The 26,589-nt window shown below is 39.4% G+C and overlaps 1 protein-coding gene across 10 annotated transcripts in view; it reads left to right on the forward strand.

Moving 5' to 3' along the window:
- kiaa0586 (KIAA0586 ortholog) overlaps nt 1–26,589 on the forward strand; it is a 530,738-nt gene that overhangs the window by 202,188 nt on the left and 301,961 nt on the right. For all 10 annotated transcript variants that reach the window (XR_006312780.2, XM_043697765.2, XM_087989896.1 and 7 more), the window contains 3 exons: nt 18,491–18,647; nt 24,080–24,118; nt 24,282–24,341. Coding sequence is in view for 9 of the 10 variants with exons in the window: in XM_043697765.2 (XP_043553700.2) it covers nt 18,491–18,647; nt 24,080–24,118; nt 24,282–24,341 (256 nt within the window). In the remaining variant the exon portion in view is untranslated. The remainder of the gene's footprint in view (nt 1–18,490; nt 18,648–24,079; nt 24,119–24,281; nt 24,342–26,589) is intronic.

The raw sequence follows: 26,589 nt of genomic DNA on the forward strand, positions 1-26,589 counted from the left end.
TGAATTTGAAACTACAGAAGTAAGAGTGTTGGTTACTTGTGTGAATGAGTTTAAAAAGATGGAAAACAATGTCAGAAAGTCCTTCTAGAACTGTGACCTAAGTCAATATGTGTCAGAGAGCAAATGATTGCAAATTACCTGGAAAGTTAATGGAAGATTCTTTGTGCTGTGGGGTTTCGACAGGGAGTAAGTATTGAAAAGCATTATATTGTTTTTTTGTATCGGATAATTAAGGATTGATTTTAACTGAGAAAATCCCAGAGACTAAAAGCTTATAAAATAAACTTCTGTATTACTGTACTAAATCTGCAGCCTTGTGTGCTTGTTTCAATGAATGACCACCACGTTAAATAGAAAAAAAAATCTATCAAACCAGATTTTATTTGAGGATTGAACTTAGTAATAGTAACATCAGTTACAATCATAAGGTGTTAAAGCAAATAAATAACTTCAATTTTGTATTTTCAGGCTACCTCTGGGTAATCTGGAGGGTTATGTCTTTACTGTCAAGAAAGTGTGTTTATGTTTAAGTAGATTTATGTCATCTTTGGTTTGGGATAGTAGCTATCTGACCTCCTAATTACAAGCTTCACTCTACAATCTTGAATACATAGCCAAACTAACACTCGAGAATGCTGGTTTTTCAGACAAGATATTAAGACGTCAGCTTTCCATTTCCACTATTCTCTGAATAGCAGGGGCATTCCTTCAGTTTTCCTGGCTTCTATTTATGCCTCAACCAACACCAGGAACAAAGAGTATTTCGACATTTATTTCATGCTACTTGTAGGTCTTGCTGTGCACAACTTTGCTGGTATGTTTCTCAACATTACAGCCAATGTACATTAGAAATACTTCATTGATATTGAGGTGCTTTGGAATGTCCTAAGGTTACCATAAGTTCAATGTAAATGCAAGTTGTTTCTTGCAAGGATGATTATATTGGAAAGAAAGCCCACAGTGGCCACACAACTTGCATATGATCATGAATATTGCTTTAGCTGATTGGAATGGCTAATGCTAAAATGTGTGCCAACAGCTAATATGTAACTTATACTGTGCTGCTTATTGTCTCATTGCATGGATGTTTTCGCAATGTCTGATGAAATAGACACTCTGTGGAAATACCATAACGGATGTTCAAATTCTGTGTTAGAAGTCTTTGCCTTAGCAATGGGTGTTTCTTTTAGAGATTGCTGGGCTGTTGGCAGAACTAATAATGAGTCATTGTTATGTGATTGTGAATTTTCCTGAATTAAACTTTTATAAAAATGTGCATTAATAGTACATTCTTTGAAGTAATTATCATGATTCTGTTGATCATAATCAATCTTGAATATTTTCAAACTCTTGTAGACAAAAATGGAATGTCATTTCTGGACCCATTCTAGGGTCTTCATTGAGCACACCGTTTGAAATTGGAGCAAATCGTGATCCTCACTTCAATATGCAGTGTGACTACAATTCTCCTTCAGAGTTAGACGCAATAACAAGACAGTTAACTTTAATATGTGATTCAGTTATTTATTAAAAAAAAAGCTTTTTTAAAAGTATGCTTGGTAGTCTGAATGAAGGGGAAGTTGTTTTAATTTAAATTCTCAGTTGTAAAAATGTGAAGAAGTTTTAAGTCTTCATTTGTACTCATTTTATCAATAAATATATTTTTGGATTTAGCAAAACGAAGGCCAGGGCTACAGGTGAGTGGATTAGGAGAAGGCAGTTTCAGCATAATTTTTTATTGTACGGTGCCCACTGAAAAAGAAGCAAGTTGTGAGATAAGATCATTGAGTTCTCTCTGGTTATGTCTGTTGAACGTGGGAATGGAAAAGTGACATATTTCTTGGAATTTTGTATGGCTCATACCAAGAGTAGAGGAATATTTCCATTGTCTTTGATATTAGATCTTTTTTTTGGATTCCCTACAGTGTGGAAACAGGCCCTTCGGCCCAACAAGTCCACACCGACCCTCAGAAGAGTAACCCATTTCCCTCTGACTAATGCACCTAACACTAAGGGCAATATAGCATGGCCAATTCACCTGACCTGCACATCTTTTGACCGTGGGAGGAAACCCACGCAGACACAGGGAGGATGTGCAAACTCCACACAGACAGTTGCCTGAAGCTGGAATCGAACCTGGGACCCTGGTGCTGTAAGGCAACAGTGCTAACCACTGCGCCGCCCCTATTATGTTATTTCAATTTGTCAAATTTGCTAGATAATCAGAAAGTCATTATAGCCTCAGCACATAAAATTAGATAGTTAACAAGAAAGGTTAGTGTCCAGTCTTCAGATGGTTTTGATGACAATTCATCATGTTTTGAAATTTAAGCAGGAAAGTGGGTTGCCAACTTTTTTGATCTTGTCGCCTTGGGTTGATAAATGCATTGAACTTCACAATGTACAAGTTTTATTTTATGACTTGTCTTTTTACAAAAGTTTTCCATTTTTATATGGTATCCATACTGGGCTGTGCTCAATCTTCTGAGTGTTGTAGCTACAGTAGAAAATCTATCAAACAAACACTAGTATAATTTATCATAGCTAGTTGTATAGAATGACAAAAATATGGAATATCTCATTTTAGTGATAGTGATCACAACACAGCACTATTTAAGTTTGTTATGGAAAAGAAAAGAGACTGCAAAAAATAGGATTTTTAATTGAGAGAAATCCAGTTTTTATTACAGTAAGGCAAGATCTGGTTAAACTAGATTGTGAGCAGCCACTTGTGAGAAAATCAGCAGCAGAACAGTGTGGAATATTCAAAAAAGAAATGGGGAGAGTAGAGACCAGCATGTTTCTTTAGGGTGACATGTAGGAGCAACAAACCCAAGGAACCCTGAATGTTTTGGAATATTCAGAATAAGAAGGCAAAGATTAGGTTTTGGCAGGTGCAAAAAGAGCTAGTAAACAGAGGCCCTAATGGAATATAGAAAATTCAGGGGGGAAACTTAAAGCAATTAGGAGAGCAAAGAAAAAACCTGGTGGATAAGATAGTGGAGAATCCAAAGATATTCTGTAAGTATAATAAAGAGGACAATGAGCAAAGAATAAGGCCTGTTGGGGACCAAGGGGAAACCTATGCATGAAATTGGAGGATATTAGTTGAGTGTTAAATGAATATTTCACATCTCTCTTCACTCAGGAGGAGGAGGAGGATGTTGGTAAGGTCTGTTAGGTTCTTGAGCAGATTTGCAGAGGGAGTGGGAAGTATTGCAGCCTTTGGTGGACTTAAAAGTGTGCAAAATCCTATGTCCAGATGATTTGTACCTCAGGGTGCATTGCAAGGCAGGGCTCTAATCCAAATTTTATATTCCTCTCTGGCTTCAGAAAGGATGCCAGGTAACTGGAGGATATCTAATATGGTTCCACTTTTCAAGAAATATACTGGAGGTAAACCAGGAAATTACAATGACTGAATCTCCCACCAGTGGGAGGAAAAATATTTGAGAAAATTCTGATCATCAGCATGCCTTAGAGGGAGGTCATGCCCAACAAATTTGATCCAATTTTCTGAGGAGATGATCATGACTTTAGACAACGGTGCAATTGATATAGATTACATGGATTTCAGCAGAGCTTACATGGAGTACTGACTAAGAAGGTAAATGCACATGGGATCCTGGGTAACTTGGCAAGATAGAGAGTAGAGGTAGAGGCTGCTTGTATGACTGGAGGCAGATGTCCAGTAGCTTATCTCAAGTGCCGGTACTCCCTTGTCTTGATACTTCTTCCAAAGTGAATCACCTCACAATTTCCAGGGTTAAATTCCATCTGCTACTGATTTGCCGATCTGACTAATCTATGCATCTGTTTCTCTAATCTTTCTTCCTCGCTGTCAATCATCCAGTCAATCTTTGTGTCATCTGCAAACTTCATTCCCCCTACATTTTTCTCTACACTGTTTATATATGTATAATGAACAATGAGGGACCCCAAGGGAGTATCTGGTGTATTGCAAAACATTAGGCTATTCAGGGGAACAGAGAGATCTTTGGGTGCTTATCCACAGATTCCTGAAGCTGGTTAAGAAAGCAAACAGGATACTTGTCTTTACCAAGATTAGAGTGGTGCTGGCTTTTGCCCGAAACGTCGATTTTTCCTGCTCCTCGGATGCTGCCTGACCTTCTGTGCTTTTCCAGCACCACTCTAATCTTGACTCTGAACTCCAGCATCTGCAGTACCTACTTTTGTCTAGTTGATTTTTACCAGTCATAACCTTCCTGCTTTTGTAATCTATGTTATGCTGGAGCTGTACAAAACATTGGTGAGACCACAACTGCCGTACTCCCTGCAGCTCTGGATGCCGCACTAAAGGAAAGATGTGATTGCACTGGAGTGGATGCAGAGGAGATTCACCAGGATGTTGCATGGGTTGGAGCATTTTAACTCCAGCGAGAAGCTGGATAGGCTTAGCTTGTTTTCTTTAGAGCAGCAAAGGCTAAGAGGGGACCTGATGAAGGTAAATAAGATTATGAGGGGCATCAACAGGGTGGATAGGAAGCACCTGTGCCTTTTAGCATTATAAAATCATCAGTACAGAAGAGGCCCTTCAACCCGTTATGTCTGTACTGCCAAAGCTGCACTAAATCTACACTAGTCCTGCTCTCCAGCACTCAGCCCATAGCCTTGAATGTTATAGTTGTAAGGTCAAAAACAAAGGAGGCATAATTTCAAGATGAAGGGCAGGAGTTTAGAAGGGATTGAAGAAAAGTTTTTTTTTAACCAGAGGGCAGTGGGAATCTGGAATGAACTGCTTGGGAGAGTAGTTGAGGTGGGAAACCTCCCAACTTTTAAAATCAGTACTTGGATATGCACTTGTGTCATAATATTCAAGGCTATGGGTCAACTGCTGTGAAGTGGGACTAATGTAGTGTACAGTAGTTTTTGTAGATGTAGACTTGATTGACCCAAAGGGCCTCTTCTGTATTGTATGAGTTGTTATCGTACTCTTTCAAAAAATCTATGCGATTGTGTATTTTCATGAAGTGCATATTTGTAAAGGACTGTTTGCAAGCAGCTGTTATCCAAACTTGGCCTGAATTTGGGAAAATCAAGCAGAACTTCAATTACTTCCAGACTCGTACCAAGTTCTTCCAGATGTCTGAGGGGTTTGTGGTCTACAGTAGTAGTTACAAAACTTGTTTTAATACTTTCTGTGTGTCTTCACAAATAAGTGCAAAATGTAAAAAAAAAAATTCAAAGATATGTGCATCATGATTGGAGTTATTTTGAGCCTGCACTTTGCTAAATCTCTGCTGTATATTGGCTGTATTAATGTGCTACCTGTGCAGCTTTCTGTATCGAACTATTTCTTTCTCTATCCAGCTGACACAGAATTTGAAAGAGACTATTTAATGTTGCTTATAGTTTTTTTTTGAAACGTAGGGGTAACACTTTTATAGTCTCCAATTTGCTGATGGAAGTAATAGTATTTGGACCAAGATTGTGTCATGGATTAAGAAGTTGATCCTTTCATAAAGAATTTTCAAAATAATAGGGAGTGTGATGACACAAAATATGTTCAAAAATAACTCTCTGTTACATTTGTCATAAAAAGTCAATTAAAAATGAAAACTGATCTATTGTAACTTCTAAAACTGGGTGACCAAAAGAAATATAAACAGAAGTAGGCCATTTGGCAAATTGAGCCAGCTCTGCCATTCACTAAGATCATGGCTGACCCAGCGTTCATTATGTCCACTCTCCTGCCCTTTCTACATTTCCCTTTACTATCCTACTGATCAAGAATGCTCCCAAGCTCTTTGTGGCAAAGAAAACCAAGGATTCTCAACCCTCTGAGAGAAGAAATTCCCCCTCATTTCAGTTTTAAATTAGTTTCCCTTTATTCTGAGACTATGCACTTTGGTATTAGACTCTCCCATGAGGAGAAACATTCTTTCAGCATTTCTCCTATTAAGCCCCATTAAGAATCTTATGTTTCAATGAGATCACCTTTCATTCTTCTAAACTCCAGTTGTCTGATACCCCACTGATTGAACTCAGCTGCTACTGAAACCCCCATTAATGTATTTGTTAACTGTCCTCAATTTCAAAAAATTGTCCTAACCAGTCTCCACTACTGAACATTCAAATTTTTATTGTCTATATCTTGCATCAAGTCCATTTTGCTTGTTGGTTTTTGATCTGGAAAGGTCTTGACTTTAAATCCTTGCTTTCAGAATCATGGGCGGCACGGTGGCACAGTGGTTAGCACTGCTGCCTCACAGCGCCAGTGACCCGGATTCAGTTCCCGCCTCAGGCGACTGACTGTGTGGACTTTGCACATTCTCCCCGTGCCTGCGTGGGTTTCCTCAGGGTGCTCCGGTTTCCTCCCACAGTCCAAAAATGTGCAGGTCATGTGAATTGGCCATGCTAAATTGCCCGTAGTGTTAGGTAAGGGGTAAATGTAGGGGTATGGGTGGGTTGCGCTTTGGCGGGGCGGTGTGGACTTGTTGGGCCGAAGGGCCTGTTTCCACACTGTAAGTAATCTAATCTAATCTAATCTAATCTAATGTATTGCTTTAACCCTTCTCTTTTTTCATAACCTCAACCCAGCTCTATAACCCTGTGAGGTCTCTGATCTCATCTAATACTGGCTTTTTACATACCCTCAATTTCCTTCACACCACAACTCATACTCATGGCTTCAGTTGCCTCAGCGCTTAAATCTCAAACTTTCTCCCAAAATCTGCCCATTCTTTACGATATTTCCAAAAGTCTGTTTCAGTGATTAGTCAACTGTTGTAGTGCTTTCTTATGCCGCTTGTCTCAAATTTTGCTTGATAATTCTCTATGTTGCACCAAGGGCATTTCAGCAGTGTGCACTGAATGCAAATTGTTGTTGCATAGCTCAGATAGTTGGTGAATAATTTTGCTGCATGTCATTGGTGCATATTTAGCCACCTGTTTTTAATCAACCTGTTTGGACATGTTATACCATTCAACTCTGTAGCAGGTGAGACTTGAAAACAGACCTTCTGGCCCAGAGGTTGGGACACTAAATACACCACAAGACCCACACCTTGATCTGATTATTTGTTGACAGTTGTAGTGTTGTAGTATTACAGAATAGTTTTTTTGTATAGTTCTAACATGATTTACTGTGGCTGCAGAACAGGATTCCTAATAATGCATTTTACTTTCAATGCAACATTTCAAGTCTAGTACTCGATAAAATTCAAATCATACCGAAGAAAGGTTTCAACGTCACTTTTATATTATCCATGGTTTTATTTTTCAGAGCTTGAGCCCAACGATTAATAAGCTAAAGCTTTCTGAATTGTCTTGAACTATGTGCAGCTGTGTTTTGAAGGAATCCGACTTGCAATATTGCACCTCAGCAGCTCAGCTCTTTTCCGCAGTGAATTTTGAGCAGGATGACATCACAATGAATTAACGGTCTGCCATCTGCAGTTTCAATGCAAATTTATTTTACAAAAGAAGACAGTAAAAATAAATTAAATAACATCATGTTAGCACTGTATTTTAATCCAAGCCACAAATGCCATCTTTTTTCCGTGTGAATATTGTAGATTTTGTAAACAGTCTCTGTTTTATTATAACAAATTGGTCTGTTTTTGTGTTGTGCTTTACTGATTTGTGAAGGCATTTCTTAGTTTTTTTTTAGTGTTTGAGTTAAGCCTTTTTTCCTTTGACAGCCATGACAATGGAAGAAAAATTTGCCTGTAACCTTATAAGGTAATTTTATTATCCTCTATCTTAAACATCATATGAAGAGAACAAGCACACAAAGGCTGTCAAGCAGAATCAAATTCAGCTCTCAATGAATCCTGTGTTTTCAGATAGCTCATGAAGAGTTCAATTTTCTGTTAGATATATTTTAAATTGCTTTGATTTTGCAGGTACATTGAGATACATAACACTGTAATGTCTGGTTGTGTATATTGCCACTGTCTAAATTTAACTTATGTAGGCCAAGCAAAGAGAGATTGTGTGACATGCGTTCCAGAGCTAATGGTTTCAACCTAACATCTGTTTGCTGCTTAGGTATACAACATACATTAACAAGATGTTTTTACTGATTTGAAATAAACTGATTTGTGATATGCAGGATCAAAAATACAGATTCACTGACTGATGAAGCATTTAGTATGCAGTGAATAAATTGTGTACAGAGGATGAGGACTCCAAGATAGTTATTGGAAGCTGCTCTGACACTGAATGGAAACTCCCCTGAGGCAAAAGCTGTTTACCATTTGGGCTAGAATTGAAATAGCTTTGTTTGATCAGATTTCTCCAGAAATGCACTGATATTTTCTGGACTTTTATACACAAAAATAAGCAAATAGGAAAGGGAAGCAAAAATATTGACATTTTGAATATTTTGTCACTTGCGCTTGATTTGGTAAAACCTAATGACTAACAGTTTTCAACTGTTTAAAACATACAATTTAATGTGCCTGAAAAGAGATAATTGAGCATAAATGTGAAAAAAATGCAGACAGAATACTTCTGTTTTCTTGCCTTGTTTCCCTCTATCTGGATAATATTGATTACTGAATGAAATGAAATTCTGTAGGGACCAGACATTGCCTGGGGCTGAATCAATATGGGTACGATTTATCTGCAAGCTTCAACAATGAATGCTAGCTGTTATTAAATTGCAGTGCAGATGGAATGGATGCAAAGTTAGGATAGCGAGTTGGGGGCTAGGTATGGGGGAACTGGAGGTTGGTTGTCACATCCTCTCCAATCTTGTTCTCATTGGATAAGAAATTTCAACAGGTGTCACTTTATACCTCTGAAATTGTGAATCGTGGTGAATGTACTCTTTTTTTCAACCCATGATCTTGAAGGTTTCCTCTCACCATTATGCTTTGGAGCAGCTAGCTAAGCACAGACTGGTATATCCAACTTAACAGCTCAGAGGTAGAACAAGTGGAGAGTGTCAAGCTCCTGGAGTGGTCATCCACAACAAGTTTTCTTGGACTCTTCATGTTGGGCCTTTGTAACCATTGCATCCACAACAACTTTCCTTCCTCAAGCAGCTGAGGAAATTTGGCATGACGGCGAATACCCTTGCCAACTTTTATAGGTGCGCCGTCGAGAGCATTCTGTCTGGATGTACCACTACCTGGTATGGCAACTGTACATTCAAGCTCTGAGATGGTTACAGAGAGTGGTGAACTCAGTCCTGACAATCACAAAGGCCAAAGTCCCATCTATAGAATCCATCTACCAGGCCTGCTGTCAAGGAAAGGCCACCAGCATCCTCAAAGATCCATCCCACCCTGGCAATGTTTTTCTTCAACCTCCACCATCGGGGAGAAGGTACAGAAGCCTGAACACACGCACCAGCCGGTCTCGTAACAGATTCTATCCTACTACTGTTCAAGTACTGAATGGACTCACAAACTCTTAACATTCGTCTGTACCGTGTTTTTGTTTTTGCCGCTGTTTATCTATTATTTACTTATCTATGCTGCTTAACTATGTGATCTGCCTGTATTGTTCGCAAGATAAAGCTTTTCACTGTGCCTCGGTACACATGACAATAAAATAAATTTAATTCAATTCAACTTGTGTACTGTATTGCATAGTATTACTGCAGTTGCATAACATTCATGAGCCAGTGGAACCGCATAAATTTTCAAGTGGAGGAGAAAGAGAAAACAACTTCCACTAGTCAGGAAACTGCCTATTTAATTCAGAAAAGGCAAGTGTGGTTTCTAGTTGAGTCACAATTTGGGGTGGGGAAAGAAGCAGTTGATTGTTTCAATAGGCACAGTTCAGAGTTCAGGAGTAATCCAAGTGGCTGTTTTCTTGATACACAATGTGACTGTAACTGAATACAACGGATGTAAATGATTGTTTTGCATTAGTCTTGAGAGATGGATTTAGATCCTGAAATCAGTTGTAAACTGCTGGCTTGCGAATGAAGGAAAAACATGCATTAGTAAATTTTTATTCTGAGCAGTCAAGCATTGCCAACTTGAGTTCAGGGCATTGGTATCGATGGATTGGGTTAAGGGGCTTTTAGAAAAGGGATTTGCCTTTGAAGATTTTAGTAGGAGATGGCTGCTGACATTTCCATGGCTTAAAAGGTCAATGTGTCTTCAAGAAATGCATGTGTAGTTCTGCCAACACATAAAATCAGAGAAAAAATGGTCTAATTGCTAAGTTTTTTTTATCTGTCTGAGAACTTTTGCTTTCATACTTTGTACAAAACATGGGACAAACCAACATACAATAGCATTGATTTATTCTCCTAGCAGACTTGTCTGCCCATGCCTCGGCTTGATTTAAATTCTGCTGCATTCGTTTCATTTTTATTTGAAGGCAAATAATACTTTTGAAGTCTGACCTTTTGAATTCTCCAAACAGCTCAGTGTGAAAATATCCAGGTTGCTGTTCTTTAGCACTGTGGGGGCACACTGACAGAATCTATGAAATGACAATTTGTAACTGAAGTTCTCTGTTGAAACTACTAGGAATGTTTTTATTCTGCACACATTAATCCATTTTTCTTCTTTGGAATGCATACGTGAAGCATCCAAGATCAAAACTGAAATGTTGTGACCAATAACCAATAATGATTTTTGTAGTCATGAATTTTGCTTGTATTTCTGAGCTTTCAGTTATATTTGTATCTGTGACATTAAATAAACATGTATCCTGTTGGCTACATAATATGAATAGTACAGCAGAGAAGGAACATTTACTGTAAATATGCTTTGCATGAAAACCAATCTTTAACTTGATTTCTCTTTTTAAAAAAAAGGGAGAAAAATATATTTAAATGAAAGCCAAGTGTACTTACCTGAGCACTATGGATGATTTCTCAAGTTCTTTCTACTGCTCATTGATTTTAAAGCGGTTTAATGCAGTTCTCTTTCTTCATTATTCTCTCAACCAACTTGACTTCTCCGCTCACCCAACCCAGCAAGAAGGTATTTCTAGTTATGTACTGAATAATAATCTGCTGTTGGGAAATGTGCAGATTGTAAGCCATCTAGACTTATACTCTCTTCTCCACCTAATCCTTATCAGTGCCTTCTGTCAAGTTCTTCTGCAGAAGTCAGGATCATATGAACAGAATTAGGGCATTTAGACCATAAGACATAGCAATATTCCATTGAATCTGCCATTTATCTCTTTAAAACTTGTTCTGCCAATCAGTTAAATTATGGCTTATCTACTTCTTAAGTCAACATGTCTACTTTTGCCCTATATCCTTTCAAATTTTTTAAACTTCCAAACTTTAACTAATACAAACCTAGTTTAAATAATCTAAATATGCAAAGAGACTGATGGATGATGTAATATAGGTATTTAAAATTATGAAAGCTCTTAATAGACTGATTGCAAAGAAAATGTATTGTGTAAAAAAGTGTAACTGGAGGCCATCAAACCAAGCCATCAAGAAATCTAGAGGGAATTCTGAATTCTTAATACAAAGTGCTGAGATTGTGGAACTTACTGCCACATAAAGTAGTTGAAGCAAATACCTTGGATATATTCAGGGGGAAGCCAGACACTCATATCAGCAGAAGGGAATAGAAGGCTTTTCACGGTAGATTGAGATGAAGAAAGCAGGAAGGAGGCTCGAATGGATCAAAATCACCAGTATGGACCAATTGAGCAAAATCATACGTTTCAGCATTGGTATCTTATGAAATCCATAAGACATAGAAACAGAAATTATATCATGAGGTCCATTGCGTCTGCTCCACCATTCAGTCATGGCTGATAAGTTTCTCAACCCCGTTCTCTCGCTTTCTCCTCGTAACCCTTGATCCCCTTGATACTCAAGAACCTATCTATCTCAGTTTTAAATATACTCAATGACCTGGCCTCCACAGCCTTCTGTGGCAATGAATTCCATAGGTTCACCACTGTCTGGCTGAAGTTCCTCCTTGTCTCTGTTCGAAAAGGTCTTCCCTTTACTCTAAGGCTGTGCATCCAATGTGATCACGACTTCATAATTGCGATAGATGTCTGTGTGGTGCCCAGAACACTGTCAGAACTAAAGTGTGGTCTAATCAGGGATTTGGATAGCTGCATCATAACTTTTCCTTTATTGTTTTTGAGTTCTCTGGATAGACAGGTTATAATTGCATTAGCCTTTTTAAAATTATTTTCTGGACTTGTGCATTTTATGACCAATGAGTCTGGATCTCCAAGTTTCTTTCAACTTCCATGGTAAAAACTTTAAAATAATTTAGAATTAGAATAACTGCAGTGTGGAAACAGGCCTTTCGGCCCAATAAGTTCACACCGACCCTTCAAAGAGTAACCCACCCAGACCCATTCCCTTACCCTGTATTTATCCCTGACTAATGCTCCTAACCTACACATCCCTGAATACTAAGGACAGTTTACCATGGCCAATTCACCTAACCTGCACATCTTTGGATTGTGGGAGGAAACTGGAGCACCCGGAGGAAACTCATGCAGACATGGGGAGAATGTGCAAACTCACCACAGACAGTCACCCGAGGCTAGAATTGAACCCGGGTCCTTGGCACTGTGAGGCAGCAGTGCTAACCACTGAGCAACCGTGCCACCCTAAAGGTACTCTACTCTATCCTCTTTTAGATTCAAAGTGGATTTCACACTTTATTGCATTGAAATCTATTTGTCACTGTTTTGCCCACTCACCGAATCTGTTTCTAACCTAATCTAATCTTGGCTCACACTGTCATGTATCGTTCAAGAGTTTGAGCTATTGGTGGAGGCTGAATAGGCTGGGGCTATTTTTGCTGGAATGTTGATGGCTGTGGAATGACCTTCAAGAAGCTCATAAAATCATGGGTGGCATGGATAGGGTGAAAGGTCAAGGTCTTTTTCCCAGTGCAAGGGAGTTCAAAACCAGAGGGCATAGGTTTAAGGTGAGAGGGGAAAGATTTAAACAAGACCTGAGGGACTACGTTTTCACGCAGAGGGTGGCGCGTGTGTGGAATGAACTGCCAGAGGAAGTAGTGGAGGCTGGTACAATTACAGTATTTAAAAGGATCAATATATTCAAAGTCTGTGAGAAGATTTGTAGCTCGGATGCTCGTTGTTGTGATTCTGTTCACCGAGCTGGGAATTTGTGTTGCAGACGTTTCGTCCCCTGTCTAGGTGACATCCTCAGTGCTTGGGAGCCTCCTGTGAAGCGCTTTCGTATGTGGCGCTTAGGCAGTTGGCACAGGATTCCCATTTCCTGGCTTGTATTAGCTTCTCTCGCCCGTAGGTGTTCAAAGTCTGTGAGAAGATTTGTAGCTCGGCTGCTCATTGTTGTGGTTCTGTTCGCCGAGCTGGGAATTTGTGTTGCAGACATTTCGTCCCCTTCACAGGAGGCTCCCAAGCACTAAGGATGTCACCAAGACAGGGGACGAAACGTCTGCAACACAAATTCCTAGCTCGGCGAACAGAACCACAACAACAGGATCAATATGTGAATAAGAAAGGTTTGGAAAGATATAGGCAAATGCTGGCAAATGGGGCTAGATTAATTTTGGATGTCTGGTCAGCATGGACAAGTTGGACTGAAGGGTCTGTTTCCATGTAAGATGTTTCTATGATACTATCTACCCTTGTATCAATGACAGCATTTAACTGATTGTGGCATCAATGAGCCCAAGCAAAACTGGAATCATTCTGGAAAAGTTGTCCATTAATTGACATCATACATAGCACTAAACAAGATGGTTGTGATTGTTGGAAATGAATCATCCGAAGAGAAGAGAAGACTACTAGATAATGAGGTGGAAACTGGAGACTGTAACAATCACGAAGTTAGCATTACCATGGGGAAGAGTAGGCAGAGAGCAGATGAACGCAAAAGAACTGGTAGCTTGAAATGTATATACTTTAATGCAAGGAGTATAGTGGGTAAGGCAAATGAACTTAGGGCTTGGACTGGGTGCCTGGGAGTATGATGTTATTGTGATCACAGAGACTTGGTTGAAGGAAGGGCATGATTGGCAACTAAATGTTCCAGGATATGGATGCTTCAGACAGGGAGGGAAGTAAAAGGGGGGAGAGGAGTTGCATTGCTGGTCAGGGATGATATCACGACTGTGCTAAAGGAGGACACTATGGTGGTCTTGGGTAGTGAGGCATTATGGGTGGAGCTGAGAAATAAGGGTGCAGTTACTACAGGCCTCCCAACACTCAACATGAGGTAGAAGAACAAATAGGTAAACAGATTATAGAAAGATGTACAGGCAACAGGGTGGTGGTGATGGGAGATTTTAATTTTCCCAACATTGACTGGGATAAACTTAGTATCAGAGGTCTAGATGGGGCAGAATTTGTAAGGAGCGCCCAGAAAAGTTTTCGAGAGCAGTATGTCAATAGTCCAACGAGGCAAGGGGCCATATTGGACCTGGTGTTGGGGAATGAGCCAGGCCAGGTGGTAGAAGTTGCAGTGGGGATTTCTTTGGGAGTAGTGACCACAATTCTGTAAGTTTGAGAATACTCATAGACAAAGATGAGAGTGGTCCTAAGGGACAAGTACTAAACTGGACCAAGGCCAATTATTTCAACATCAGGCAGGAGCCGGGAAATGTGGATTGGACACAGCTATTTGAAGGAAAATCCACATCTGATGTGTGAGAGGCTTTCAAAGATAGGTTGAAGATAGTGCAGCATAGGCACGTCCCTTTGAAAACAAGGGATAGGAAAGGCAAGATTTGTGAACTGTGGATGGCAGGAGAAATTGTGTGACTAGCCAAGAGCAAAAGGGAAGTGTGCATAAAATCCAGACAGCTAAGAACAGAACGGACCTTGGAGGAATATCGGGAGAGTAGGACCAATCTTAAACGAGGAATCAAGGGGGCTAAAAGGGGTCATGAAATAACTTTAGCTAGCAGAATTAAGGAGAATCCCAAGACCTTTTATTCGTATATAAGAAACAGGAAAGTAACCCGAGAAAGGGTTGGTCCACTAAAGGATAAGGAAGGAAGGTTGTGTATTGAACCTGAGAAAATAGATGAGATTCTCAATGATTACTTTGCATCAGTATTCACTGAGAAATGGGAGGTGATGAATGCCGAGATTAGAGACAGAAGTTTGTTTACTCTGGATCACGTTGACATAAGGAGGGAAGATGTGTTGGGTAGGCTAAAGGATATTCAGATGGTCAAATCCCCAGGTCCAGATGGGATCTATTCCAAGTTGCTGAGGGAGACGAGAGAGGAAATAGCTAGGGCCCTGACAGATATCTTTGTAGGATCCTTAAATATAGATGAGGTGCCAGAGGACTGGAGGGTTGCTCATGTTGTCCCCCTGTACAAGAAGGGTAGTAGGGATATTCTAGGTAACTGCAGATCAGTGAGCCTGAAGTCAGTGGTGGGAAAGTTGCTGGAGAAGGTACTGAGGGATAGGATCTATTTATATTTGGAAAAGAATGGGCTTATCAGTGATAGGCAACATGGTTTTGTGCGGGGTAGATCGTGCCTTACCAACTTAACAGAGTTCTTTGAGTAAGTGACCAAGTTGATAGATGAAGGAAGGGCTGTAGATGTCATATACATGGACTTTAGTAAGGCATTTGATAAGGTTCCCCATGGTAAACTAGTGTAGAAAGTAAAGTCACATGGTTTGCAGGGTGTTCTAGCTAGCTGGATAAAGAACTGGTTAAGCAACAGGAGAAAGAGTAGTAGTAGTTGAAGGGAGTTTCTTGAAATGGAGAAAGGTGACCAGTGGTGTTCCACAGGGATCAGTGCTGGGGCCACTGCCCTAACTGTGATATACATAAATGATCTCGAAGTTTGCAGACGACACGACAATTGGTGGAGTAGCAGAAAGCATTGGGGACTGCCAAAGAATACAGGAGAATATAGATAGACTGGAGAGTTGGGTGGAGAAGTGGCCGATGGAGTTCAATTCAGGTAAATGTTAGGTGATCAATTTTGTGAAGTTAATTCTACAGCAAACTATACTGTAAATGAAAGAGCCTTGGGAAAAGTTGATGAGCAGAGAGATCTGGGAGTTCAGTTCCATTGTACCCTGAAGGTGGCTGCACAGGTGGATAGAGTGGTCAAGAAGGCATATGGTATGCTTGCCTTCATCAGACGGGGTATTGAGTGTAAGAACTGGCAGGTCATGTTAAAATTGTACAAGACATTAGTTCGGCTGCATTTAGAATACTGTGTACAGTCTGGTCGCTACATTACCAAAAGGGTGTGGAAGCTTTGGAGAGGGTGCAGAGAAAATTCACGAGGATGTTGCCTGGTATAGAAGGTACTAGCTATGAAGAGAAGTTGAGTAGGTTAGGATTGTTTTCATTAGAAAAAAGGAGATTGAGGTCTACAAAATCATGGAGGGTATAGATAATAGAGATAAGCTTTTTCCCAGGGTAAGGGATTCAATAACAAGAGGTCATGTGTTGAAGATGAAAGGTGAAAAGTTTAAGGGGTATTATGCAGCAAGTACTTTACACAGATGGTGGTAGGTGCCTGCAACAAGTTGCCAGCTGAGGTAGTTGAGGCAGGCATGGTAGATTCATTTAAGGTGCGTCTGGACAAATGCATGAATAGGTGGGGAGTAGAGGGATACAGATGCTTAGGAATTAGGTGATAGGTTTAGACAGTGGATTTGGATCGGCTCAGGCTTGGAGGGCCGAAGTGCCTGCTCCTGGACTGTAAATTTTCTTTGTTCTTTGTACTTTGAATCCAGTGTCATCACTGCAGGAGTTGCGAAGGGTAGTATGTGAAGTCCAACTAGTATACAAGTGCCCAAAGAATAACCAAAAGGAGAGAATCTATCCATCCTCCCATGGCGCTCAATGACATTATTATCAATAGATCCCCCATTATGGAGGTTGCAATTGACCAAAATCTCTACTGGATCAGACATATGAATACTGTGACTAGAAAAGCAGGTTAAGAGTCTTGGAATTGGCAAGTAACTGACCTCCTGTCTCCCCAATGCCTGTTCGCCATCTATAAGTCACAAGTATGACAAAATACTCTCTACTTACCAGCTTCAATAACATTCAAGCCATCCAGGGCAAAGCAGTCTGCTTGTTTGGCACCCCAGTCACCACTTTAAATGTTTACTCTCTTCATCACAAATGCACAGTAGCAGCAATGTGTATCACCTCCAAGTTACAGTACAATAACTCACCAAGGCTGCTTTTACAATTCTTTCCAAACCACAATCTATGCAAGCGAGAAGGACAAGTGCAACAAAATCATGGAACACCACTTTGGCAATTTCCCCTCCAAGCCCCACCCATCCTCTCTTGGCACTATGTTACAATCCTTTTGTTGTCGTTAAGTCAAAATCCTGGGACTCCCTTCCTGATAGCCCTTTGGGTGTCCTACATCCAAAGAACTGCAATGAGTCAAGAAGACAGCTCACTGCCAACTTTTTTAGGGCAGTTGGGGATGGACTATTACTGCTGGCTCAGCTAGTGACATAAATATTCTATGAATACATTTAAAAAAAGATAAAATTAAACTTTCATCTGCAACAAGCTATAATGACTAGATGAACATGTATTGCTACTAACTTGTCTTAATTATACAATTTTGAGGTTGTAATCTTGGAAAAAGAATTGTCAGTGCCCTAATTGTGAATCTGACAGTGACAGCTGAAAGCCTCACATTCAAAGTTAAATATGGAAATCTCAAATATCACTTTAATGACTTGAACTTCCACTTTTTGTGCCATTAGTCTCACTGAAAATATCTTTGAAAAGTTATGTTGTGTTGAATGAGTTATAACTAGCTTTTAATAGCATGTCAGCATTATTATTACTGACTACACCTCTGGCCTTGAAATCTAATTTTATATGTATTGCATATAAAAGTTCTCCAGTATGATAAACATGTCATGGATTTAAAAATGACATTTTTAAAGTTTGATATTTCAACTTCTGCTGTCGTCCCATATATATTTATTTTGATCCTTGTTAAATGATTAAAAACGATCAGTGCTTTGTCATTCCTGATTAGCTGTCTGTCAGCATTCTTTAGTGTGATTGACTGCTTAACCTGTTTGATGACAATCTTGTTGCTTGATGCCAAGCATCCCTCATAGTTGACACCAATAATTTGTTACATGTTGTGGATGGCTTTCTATAAAGTAACAAGTGCCAGCCTTTTTATTGATTACCTCAAATCCAGACCAATAAATTTGGAGTATATTTAATATATTGTCTATATTATACGCATTAGGAAAAAAATTAACAAAAACGAATTGACTAATTAGTAAAGATAACTAAAAAAAAGTTAAAATGGTATTAAAACATTCCGATGTCAGCAGAACGATCTACGTAAATTTGCCAATAAATTTAACTGCATATTTGGGCAGCTTCATTCTGCAGTAGCTCAAAATATTTGTTTCATATTAAAAACGACTTAGTCATTCATGAAAAAACATAAGCAGAGTGCCTCAATTTCTACCACCTTTGCAATGGTTATGATTATAGTATCATCTTTAAAATTGTGCTGATCTGTAGGGGTTAATACATATCAGTATGCAACTGATGTCAGTTTTCAGATGGTGAATGTCATTTGCTTCTTTTTAGCTGTGGCAACCTGCTGACTGAATCGTTTACAGCCTTTGTAGCCCCCTCTAGGGGTTCTGGATCAGCAGCTAGCAAAGCCAGCCCAGCTGTACAGAGAGCCACTGATGTGCTGCATGACCTTGGCAAACTGAAGAGAGAAATGCATGGAATTCTACAGGTAATGACACATTTGCAAGCAAGTTGTTGGAAATCACAGCCTTTTGCTACAAATACAAATAGAGGAATTTGAATTGCAAATGCAAAAAAGTACATTGAAATTTTATACAGAATAATAGTTGGTCAGGTACAGTAAGAAATAAGATCATGAAGTGAAATTAAAATGGAAAATACTGAATAGACTCCCCAGATATGTTAGTATTGGGCAAATGAGGAAAGGAAATGAACATTTTAGGTCAGATATCTATAATGGCATTTGTCATTAAGTATATTTTGTTCCCTCCACAGATACTGCCACACCCACTGAGTGTTTCTAGCATGGTCTGTTTTACTTCCAGATTTCTAACATCTACTGTCATGAATGTAACTATAAGCCTCCAAATCCAACAAATAACAAATCCCCAAGGCACTTTATTCACATTTGTAGTTGATCACTTGGCTAATTGTTATTTTGGAGAAAAGAAATACTGTGTTATGTTATTTGATGGAATTTACTTACAATGCAGGAATATACATTAATTTGCACTTATAGTTTATCTCCATGAGTCTGTTTATGAAAATGATTTGCATAATGAGTTGAGTGGATAATACCTGGTAATATAGAGCTTGAGTATGTGATAGCACTAGTGTCACCCTGGTCCTTGAAATGCAGAAATATAGCAAAATAATTTGGCGTTCATAGGGAAAACAATAGCTGGGAGGCGATGGCTTACTGGTTTGAACTGTTAATTCAGAGACCTGGATAATGATCCTGGAACCCGGGTTCGAATCCTGCCATGGCAGCCGATGAAATTTGAATTCAATAAATATCTGGAATTAAGAAGCTAATGATGACCATGAATCCGTTCCCGATTGTCGGAGAAAGCCCATTGGTTCACTCATGTCCTTTAGGGAAGAAAACTGCCATCCTTACCTGGTCTGGCCTACATGTGCCTACATGTGACTCCAGACCCACAGTAATGTGGTTGACTCTTAACTGCCCTCTGGGAAATTAGGGATGACCAATAAATGCTGCCTAGCCAACAATGCCCTCACCCCATGAACGAATAAAGAAAAGGTAAAATGTGGCTTTGAGGGGGAAGAATGGTCAGTACCATATATAAAGTCATGAATAGAATGGTGCATAGTTAGGAGGGAGTTCCAAAGCAGTAATAAAATCAAGGGTTTGATAACACCTCATATGTTATCATATAAACAACTCAGGTAATTTATTTATACCATCTGAACTTCCATTTTGAATTATGCTTCCTTTACAAAAATACTTTATAAAAATAAATTATTTGGTTTTTATATACCTGGTGGAAACTTTAATTTTCCCGTGAAAAGCCTCATATGCCTATATCAGGGAATGGATTTTAAAAACCGTTTTGTGATATTGCATAATACTAATCACAAATATCATTTTTTTTTGCAGGTAGATATTTAATCATGCGTAGCCTAATTAGTTTTGCTGAATAATGCACGCAATTGCCTATGTCAGAGTCTTCCTCTGTTAGCTCTCTGGAGTTGTCAGATTGTTCACTTTACAATATTTTTGGCTAGAATTTGTCGTATTCATTTTGACCCCATTCAATATTTTTCTTGCATTTTACCAGTATGAAAAGTTATATTGAAAGATATTGGAAATTTGCAGCACAAGCCATGCTTTGTCTTCTGTATAACAAAATGCCAACATCAGTTGGCATCATAGAGTCATAGTGATGTACAACACGTAAATAGACCCTTCGGTCTAACCTGTCCGTGCCGACCAGATACCCTAAACTAATATATTCCATTTGCCAGCATTTGGCTAATAAGCCTCTACACCCTTCTATTTATATACACATCCAGATGCCTTTTAAATGTCGTTACTGTACTACTTCCTCTGCAGCTCACTCCATACACAGATCACCCTTTGTGTGAAAGGGTTGTCCCTTAGGTCTCTTTTAAATCTTTCCCTTCTCACACTAAACCTGTGCTTTCTAGTTCAGGTCCCCCCCACCCCCTCAGGGAAAAGGTGTTGATTTACCAAATCCATGCACCTCATGAATTTATAAACTTTATTTTAAGTTCCCATACTATACATTACGAAATGGGCGGAATAGTGGCTCAGTGGTTATCACTGCTGTCTCTCAGCACCAGGGAGCTGGAGTCGATTCCAACCTCAGGTGACTGTCTGTTTGGAATTTGCACATTCTCCCCGGGTCTGTGTGGGTTTTCTCCAGGTGCTCCGGTTTCATCCCACATGTGCAGGTTAGGTGAATTGGCCATGCTAAATTGCCCCATAGTGTTCAGGGATGTGTAACTTCAGTGCATTAGTTAGGGGGAATGTCGAGTAATAGGGTAGAGGAATGGGTCTGGGTAGGTTACTCTTCGGAGGGTCGGTGTGGACTTGTTGGGCCAAATGGCCTGTTTCGACACTATAGGGATTCTATGATTCTTCTATGAAATAATGTTTTGACAAGACCATGCTTAAGTTAGGAACACAATTAAATATTTGTATCTAAATTGGCATCACAATAAGGTTGCCCCTTCCATTTGCTGGCTATCTTCTGAAGCAAACTTCGTTAAATTTTTTTAAAAAGTTCACTTGTGGCATGCTGTTAGAAAGACCAGCATTTGTTGCCCATTCCTAACTGCCGTTAAACACTGGTGGTGATCAATCATCCATAACCAATGTCATCTGTGAGTCAGTACACCAGTGGTACTGTTAGAAGGAAGCCAATCAAGTCATCGTTGTCCTGGAAGGTTTTACAGAGTTAGACCTCACCTTGAACCTTGAACCTTGTAGATCAGAGACAGAGTGTTGGGAGTCAGAAATATGTTGTACACCACAGAATGCACCTTCACTTTTAGGTATTGTGTTTACATGTTTTTTAAAACATAATAATTTTGGGTTTGCATCATATTTTGAATCTTTGAGTTGTATTATTAATTCTTCCCATTTTTAGATTAGATTCTCTACAGTGTGGAAACAGGCCATTCAGCCCAATAAGTCCACATTTATCCTCTGAAGAGTAACCCACCCAGACACATTTCCATCTGACTAATGCACCTAATACTAAAGGCAATTTAGTATGGCCAATTCACCTACACATCTTTGGACTGTGGGAGGAAACTGGAGCACCCGGTCTCAAAGATTCACAATAGTTAGAGAGTATAGAAGAATAACAAAGCCCAAAGATTAATTTGATTTTCACATTTGAAAACATTTGAAGCATTAAAATCTATACACAGTACACAACATACTTTTCCAAAAGAACTTGCTGTGGGAACCATTCATTTCCATGTGAGGCATGAAGCAGACTTACCCTTGATGATTCATATGATGGGCTTGCTCGATCAGCTGATCTCCAAGCTGTACCAGCTTGTTCTTCCATGACTGAACCACATTTGTAGTTCTATAAATTGTTTGCAAAAGGATAAAGTTACAAATCATAAAATACTTCTGGAAGTTCTTTGACATTATAGACTGTCTTCTGTCAAATTAGGACCAGCAGTTAGGTTTTGAGGATTTAAATGTTAATAGATGTTTCCACCAAAGGAACTCAGTGAAGACTTTGCACCAAGTGAATTTTCTTAAAGTATCCTGAAGGAACTTAATCTATTAATTAATTGAAACTCAAATGATTGGTGTTTCATATCAATAAGTCACTTTACTTTTAGTTAATTAGCTTTTTTTAGTTTTATATTCTGAAATTTATCTTCAGATCAGATCAATAAGTGCACCGCACACAACAGGAATTAAGCTTATTGAATGCCACAATTTTATCATTGAACTTAGTTGCTTTTGTTTTACTCAGATCTTGAGTGAGGTTCCCTAATTTGGTACCATTCCAGACGCAATACTCCAAATCATAAATTTTCCAGTTGATGAGTGATGAATGGACTCCTTTTCATTCACACACTCCCTCGGTAGATTGCAACAAAGTTAACTTCGCAAATGATCCCTTTACTTGTGAATACCTGTTTCTCAGACCCAAAAGAACATTTGTTTTAAAAGGAGTCAACTTAACCAGGTTTTCAGAATTAAATTTATTAATTGCTAATTGGGGCAGCACAGTGGCTCAGTAGTTAGCACTGTTGCCTCAGTGCCAGGGACCCAGGTTTGATTCCCGCCTCAGGCGACTATATGGAGTTTGCACATTCTCCCCGTGTCTGCATGGGTTTCCTCCGGGTGCTCCAGTTTCCTCCCACAATCCAAAGATGTGTAGGTGAATTGGCCATACTAAATTGCCCATATTGTTAGGTACATTAGTCAGATGGAAATGGGTCTGGGTGGGTTACTCTTCGGAGGGTAAATGTGGACTTACTGGGCTGAATGGCCTGTTTCCACACTGTAGAGAATCTAATCTAAACATGGGAAGAATTAATAATACAACTCAAAGATTAGAAATACAATGCGAACCCAAAATTATGATGTTTTAAAAAACACAGATACTCTGAATTGTTCACAAAAAGCAGATAGTTAAATGTTGTGGTCATTTTAGTGGAGGTTACCAGTAGAGTTGATGCTGGTACTTAACTAATAGATTCAAGTTCAAGATGCTTAATTTTATAGGTTGGTTGAGATTATGTTGTTCTGGTTCCCTTCATCTGTGACTTTCAGGGTTAGAGAGAGTCCTTTTGTTTTACTTTATTTTCTTTGGCTTGCTAATCAGCTGATTTCAAGTACTCAGAGTTAGGAAGTCCCTTTTACCTGTCACACAGGGTGACTACGGGATAGTTTTTTGATATGACCTTCACAGAGTGATATTGTTGAAATGCAAGCTAGCAGACAATGGTATCTTTGTCCATCGACACATGAGAAGCTCAGTCCACTCTGTTTTGATTTGCCACTTCAACCTTTGAAGGGTTGATGTTTGTCGCTCTCATTACATACTTAGGTGCAACATTCCAAGGGGGTTTCTCACCAGACAGCCTCTTAACTTGCTTTAGCAGCCATTTTTAGCTATATCAGCCCTCTAGTAAACATTTTTCAGAATTACAATCAATAATAGTATTTACTGATTCATCATGTTAGTATTAAACTCATGTCATGAAAAATGAAGTATATTTGGTTGCAATCCATGAAAAATTTGTAAAGTTGTCACATTTCAAGGTAGATGAAAATGCTAATTCTGATAGCTGCTTCTTGCTATAGTGAATAGGAATGAGTTTTTTTTATGTTAAAGTGAAACTGTGCTGCAAAGATAGAAATCTATCCAGTATGAGAAATTTTGAAATTTGGCTCTTGGATCTTGTGCCTTTCAAGGTGCTATTGATAGCTATTATAGATGTTTGGATTTTATATTTAAATGCCATTGATTTAATTATAAGAGCCAAGAATTTAAAATCATTGCTCTATTATCCATAGTTTGACTGCGTTCATTGTTTTGTTTCAGTGAAGTCAGAATGATTCAAACTGATTCTGTTCTACAGAGGATTTAATAGTTATCATGTTATCTCTTTCAGGAGGCAGAGCATTGGCAATCTGACCTCCAAGACATCAAGGTTTGTCTTTTGATTTTTCCTAAAATACTCACAATATCTTCAGCTTATATTCAGCTATTCAGGTGGCACATCGAAACAAAAATAAAAGTCACAAAAAGGCTGACAGCAAGATGTGACCACTCATTTACTTTTTTTCTCTCTTGATTCCCTTTTTCTCAAATAGAATGCCAAGCTGAGCAACAGCCACAAGTCTATTGACTCGGCATGTCTGCAACATCATCTGGTGAGTTGCCATGGAGATTAACTCCCCTGTTCACTTCTGCTGTATGTTCGATCCTGAATCCCGCCCCCCCCCCACCCCCAAAGTTGAGTTTTGTCATATTTCACGTTGGCAGTTCTCCATTAGATTTTCATCTCCCTGTGCCATGTGAACCATTTTAAAATTACACTAAAGAATTCTCATGATTGCCTTTCAACACTCAAACACTGTATCTGGTCTTTGTCTTCAGCATTTGTCTGAGAGTACAAGATCAAAAATGAAATGCAACCTAATTGTTTTAGTCAATGTAACTTTTTCCACCAGCACCCGCACTTTACATTCGTGCGTATCAGTAATCTACATAATAGAGTTAGCTTTTTTTATTAAAACAAGAAAGCTTTTTTTGTCACTTTGACAATTCAGTCCCCTCATAGAGTCATAGAGATATACAGCATGGAAACAGACCCTTCGGTCCAACCCGTCCATGTCGACCAGATATCCCAACCCAATCTAGTCCCACCTGCCAGCGCCTGGCCCATATCCCTCCAAACCCTTCCTATTCATATACCCATCCAAATGCCTCTTAAATGTTGCAATTGTACCAGCCTCCACCACTTCCTCTGGCAGCTCATTCCATACATGTACCATACTCTGTGTGAAAAAGTTGCCCTTTAGGTCTCTTTTATATCTTTCCCCTCTCACCCTAAACCTATGTCCTCTAGTTCTGGACTCCCTGACCCCAGAGAAAAGACTTTGTCTATTTACCCTATCCATGCCCCTCATAATTTTGTAAACCTCTATAAGGTCACCCCTCAGCCTCCGACGCTCCAGGGAAAACAGCCCCAGCCTATTAAGCCTCTCCCTCCAATTTTTGTATCATCTGCAAACTTACTAATGGTACCTCTAACGCTCACATCCAAATCATTTATGTAAATGACAAAAAGTAGAGGACCCAGCACCGATCCTTGTGGCACTCCACTGGTCACAGGCCTCGAGTCTGAAAAGCAACCCTACACCACCACTCTCTGTCTTCTACCTTTTTGCCAGTTCATCAATCCTCTTTGTTACTACTTCAAAAAACTCAGTCAAGTTTGTAAGACATGATTCCCCCCACACAAAGCCATGTTGACTATCCCTAATTAATCCTTGCCTTTCCAAATACATGTACATCCTGTCCCTCAGGATTCCCTCCAACAACACCGACGTCAGGCTCACTGGTCTGTATTTCCCTGCCTTGTCCTTTCCACCCTTCTTAAACAGTGGCACCACGTTAGCCAACCTCTAGTCTTCTGGCACCTCACCTGTGACTATTGATGATACAAATATCTCAGTAAGAGGCCCAGCAATCACTTCTCTAGCTTCCCACAGTGTTCTAGGGTACACCTGATCAGGTCCTGGGGATTTATCCACCTTTATGCATTCTAAGACATCCAGCACTTCCTCCTCTGTAATATGGACATTTTGCACGGTGTCACCATCTATTTCCCTACATTCTATATCTTCCATGTCCTTTTCCACAGTAAATACTGATGCCCATTTTCTGTGGCTCCACACAAAGGCTGCCTTGCTGATCTTTGAGGGGCCCTATTCTCTCCCTGGTTACCCTTTTGTCCTTAATGTATTTGTGAAAACCCTTTGGATTCTCCTTAATTCTATTTGCCAAAGCTATCTCATGTCCCCTTTTTGCCCTCCTGATTTCCCTCTTAAGTATACTCCTACTGCCTTTATACTCTTCTAAGGATTCACTCGATCTATCCTGTCTATACCTTACATATGCTTCCTTCTTTTTCTTAACCAAACCCTTAATTTCTTTAGTCATCCAGCATTCCCTATACCTAACAGCCTTTCCTTTCACCCTAAAAGGAATATGCTTTCTCTGGATTCTCGTTATCTCATTTCTGAAGGCTTCCCATTTTCCAGCCATTCCTTTACCTGTGAACATCTGCCCCCAATCAGCTATCAAAAGTGATTTGACTCTTCAGTGTTGTACAGTTCCACAATTACCAATCACCCTCCACTGTTTAAATCTTCATGAATGTAAGATGGATATTCAAGTGCATTGGCATCAATGCTGCCTTCAGAAATTTCCCACAAGGGCCGTTGAGTATCTCACAGATTCACTTACTAGCTTGGAATTGAGGCACTCAATTTGGAAAAGGAAGTTTTTCTTTAATAAATTTAAATGCTTCTTCATTCTCGGTTCACTTTAAATAAAGTTAAGGACTCTCCAAATTTGGTACTATGTTGACAGTCACAGATTTCTGTTGTGATA

This window comes from Chiloscyllium plagiosum, unplaced genomic scaffold (genome assembly GCF_037043375.1).
Source record: "Chiloscyllium plagiosum isolate Xiang-an unplaced genomic scaffold, Cpla_swu_hap1 HiC_scaffold_8, whole genome shotgun sequence".
In the NCBI taxonomy this organism is placed as follows: domain Eukaryota; kingdom Metazoa; phylum Chordata; class Chondrichthyes; order Orectolobiformes; family Hemiscylliidae; genus Chiloscyllium; species Chiloscyllium plagiosum.